Raw genomic sequence first — 2814 nt, 5'->3', positions numbered from 1 at the left:
AAAAAAAAAAAAAAAAAAAACAAACAAAACAAAACATAATATAATATAATATAATATTATATAATATAATATAATTAAATTAAATTAAACAAAATAAAACACAAGGTAAGAAAATGAGGTAACCTTTTGATTAATCTATGTGGAAATTTTCATTGCTTAAAATGTGCTGAAAGAAAGGAAATGAAAAATAATTATATATAATTATTTAATATATATATTATACAATATAATAAATAAACATAAATATTATTACATCTAATATAATTCATTTATAAAATATAAAAACAGAATTAATACATATATATATTGAATAATTATTTCAAAATGTTATTATATATTACCTTTAAAAACTTAATAGGCTCGACTGTTCTAAATAAAATGAAAAGCTACAAACGGGAAAAAAAAAAAAATATATATATAAATATATAAATATATATATATATATATATATATATATATATATATATATATATATATGTTTTACGCATACATATTTTTATTTATACATATTTGGATAACGTACATGTTAGGTAAATGTATGAATAATTATTTTTCCTTTTATATATTTTTATACTTACCAATACATATACAATAATATCAAAATTTATATCAAAAAAAATATATAGAAACTCATGGGAACTATATAAATCAATATTTGAAGGTGATAAACACAAAACCTTGTAAATAATTAACAATATCGGTTTCAAAATTACAGCAAAAAATATTAACCTATATTTTCTGTAAAATAAAAAAAAAATTTATATAAATAAATAAATATATATATATATATATATAATACGAACGTTACGTATACATTATAATACGTTAAAATACAATCAATATTTTTTCTCGTATTAAGATTATTATTATATAAGAAAGTATTCCTTTTTTCTATTAAAATTATTTCTATTTTATTTTTCAAATATTCCCTACTTGTATATATCATATTTTTTATACAATTCAGCTACATGAAATGATAAATTTTCTTCTGCCAAACGAGCCTAAATAAAAACAAACAAAGGAAAAAAAAAGAAAATCAATAAATATATAAAATATATTATGAACTGTTCAGAAAATATTATATTTTTTATTTATTATATGGCTAGTTGTTAAAAAAAAAAAATAAATAATATACATATATATATATATATATATATATATATTTTTTTTATTTATAACTAGCTTTTATATATATATATAATTTGTTTGCTTCCTTACTGAAAGAAATGTTGAAGTAAAATTAATGGCAATAAAAATAAATAGATAAGCAAAAGCTTGTAAAATATATCTAGGAGCCTAAAAAAAATATATATGTACATATATATATATATATATATATATTTGTGTGTATGTGTGTGTTTGTTGATATATTTATTTAAATTATTAGCATTTTATAATGTATATATATTTATTTTTACTTGAAAATTTCCTAAAAATATTTCAAACAGTCCCGTGTAAAATGAAATGACTGAAAAACATATCATGAATTGTATCTCTATTCTGCTTAAATGAGTTCTTATATACATATCACCTAAGAGAGAATAATAAAATAGCACATCAAAATAAATAACAAATTTATTTTGATATGAAATTAATATATTGGCACAATTATTTAAAATATATTTTCATTTTATTACCTAAGGATACTTGCAAATATATAATAAATGTTACAATTTCTTGCATCTTCTTTAAGATATTGGCCGATATCCTTTAAAAAAAAAAAAAAAATATAAAAAAAAATAAAATAAAAATATATTATAATGAATATTATACATATATATATATATATATATATATATATATATATATATATATATATATATATATATTTATTTATTTATTTTATTTTTTACTCCATTTTACCAGTAATACATGTACATATATCCCATATCTTTTATAAAATTGATATTTTTATAATTTAAATATGTTGACAATAAAAAGAAAATCATGTTAAGAACCATAAATATATCTGATTTTTCTCTATATCTCAAAAAATATAAAGAAATGATTATAACCAATATTAACAACACGATAGAAGTAAAATATAGAACATCAGGAATAAAAAGGAAATCATATGATAAATGTTTGGTTTTATAATCATAAAAAACTACATTTCCTTTTAATGTAATTCTCAATTTGTTATTATTTATTAAAACTAACATATATCTATTTTTCTGTTCTATTTTTATTGTTTTCTTAATTATCCCTTCATCTAAAGGATATCTTTTTATACAATTAAAATGAGAAGTAAAAATATAATTCTCATCATTACGCAATGAAGGTTCTAATTTATTTTTTAATCTTATGTAATTAAGCCATTGATCTGCTGTAATTAAAACTAAGAATAAATTATTAGATTTATTTTTTTCATCCAAATTATCATTTATTAATTTATCACTAGCTTCCTCACAAGTAATATTATTCTGGTTTTTATCATCATAATATATTTTTTTAATTATATCATAATTTTCTTTATTATTATTATTATTATTATGGTTATATGTTGTAGATGTTTCTTTAGATGTATAATCCCTTTTAAAATTATACCTTTTAAGGTATTCTTCATTTATATTAAAGTGGGTTAGTATGTTTATTGAATTTAGATTTGACTTGGCTTGCACTTCTTGAGATATGTTTCTTTTCTTGATATATGTATTTTCCTTAAAATGAATATTCATATTAATATTAATTTCTCCTATGGGAAAGGAAAACGTAAAAAAGTTTGGATATACATAAGTTAACACATGTAAGAAGAATGGTTACGTGCGCGCACACACACAAAAAAAAAAAAAAAAAAAAAAAAAAAAAAAAAAA

General features: G+C 17.6%; 1 protein-coding gene across 1 annotated transcript in view; it reads right to left on the bottom strand.

Moving 5' to 3' along the window:
- Positions 1 to 130: 130 nt before the first annotated feature.
- PRSY57_1471500 (putative membrane protein) overlaps positions 131 to 2814 on the bottom strand; it is a gene marked incomplete at both ends in the record, with an annotated part of 3002 nt that continues 318 nt past the window's right edge. Inside the window, 8 exons of the mRNA XM_020115382.1 lie at positions 131 to 166; positions 342 to 386; positions 579 to 738; positions 934 to 1001; positions 1219 to 1296; positions 1419 to 1531; positions 1638 to 1708; positions 1864 to 2695. Of these exons, the coding sequence (XP_019970039.1) occupies positions 131 to 166; positions 342 to 386; positions 579 to 738; positions 934 to 1001; positions 1219 to 1296; positions 1419 to 1531; positions 1638 to 1708; positions 1864 to 2695 (1403 nt within the window). The remainder of the gene's footprint in view (positions 167 to 341; positions 387 to 578; positions 739 to 933; positions 1002 to 1218; positions 1297 to 1418; positions 1532 to 1637; positions 1709 to 1863; positions 2696 to 2814) is intronic.

This window comes from Plasmodium reichenowi, chromosome 14 (assembly GCF_001601855.1).
Source record: "Plasmodium reichenowi strain SY57 chromosome 14, whole genome shotgun sequence".
Classification (NCBI taxonomy): Eukaryota; Apicomplexa; class Aconoidasida; order Haemosporida; family Plasmodiidae; genus Plasmodium; species Plasmodium reichenowi.
The sequence above is the reverse complement of the archived record's forward strand: the minus strand, read 5'-3'. Positions and strand labels throughout refer to the sequence as shown.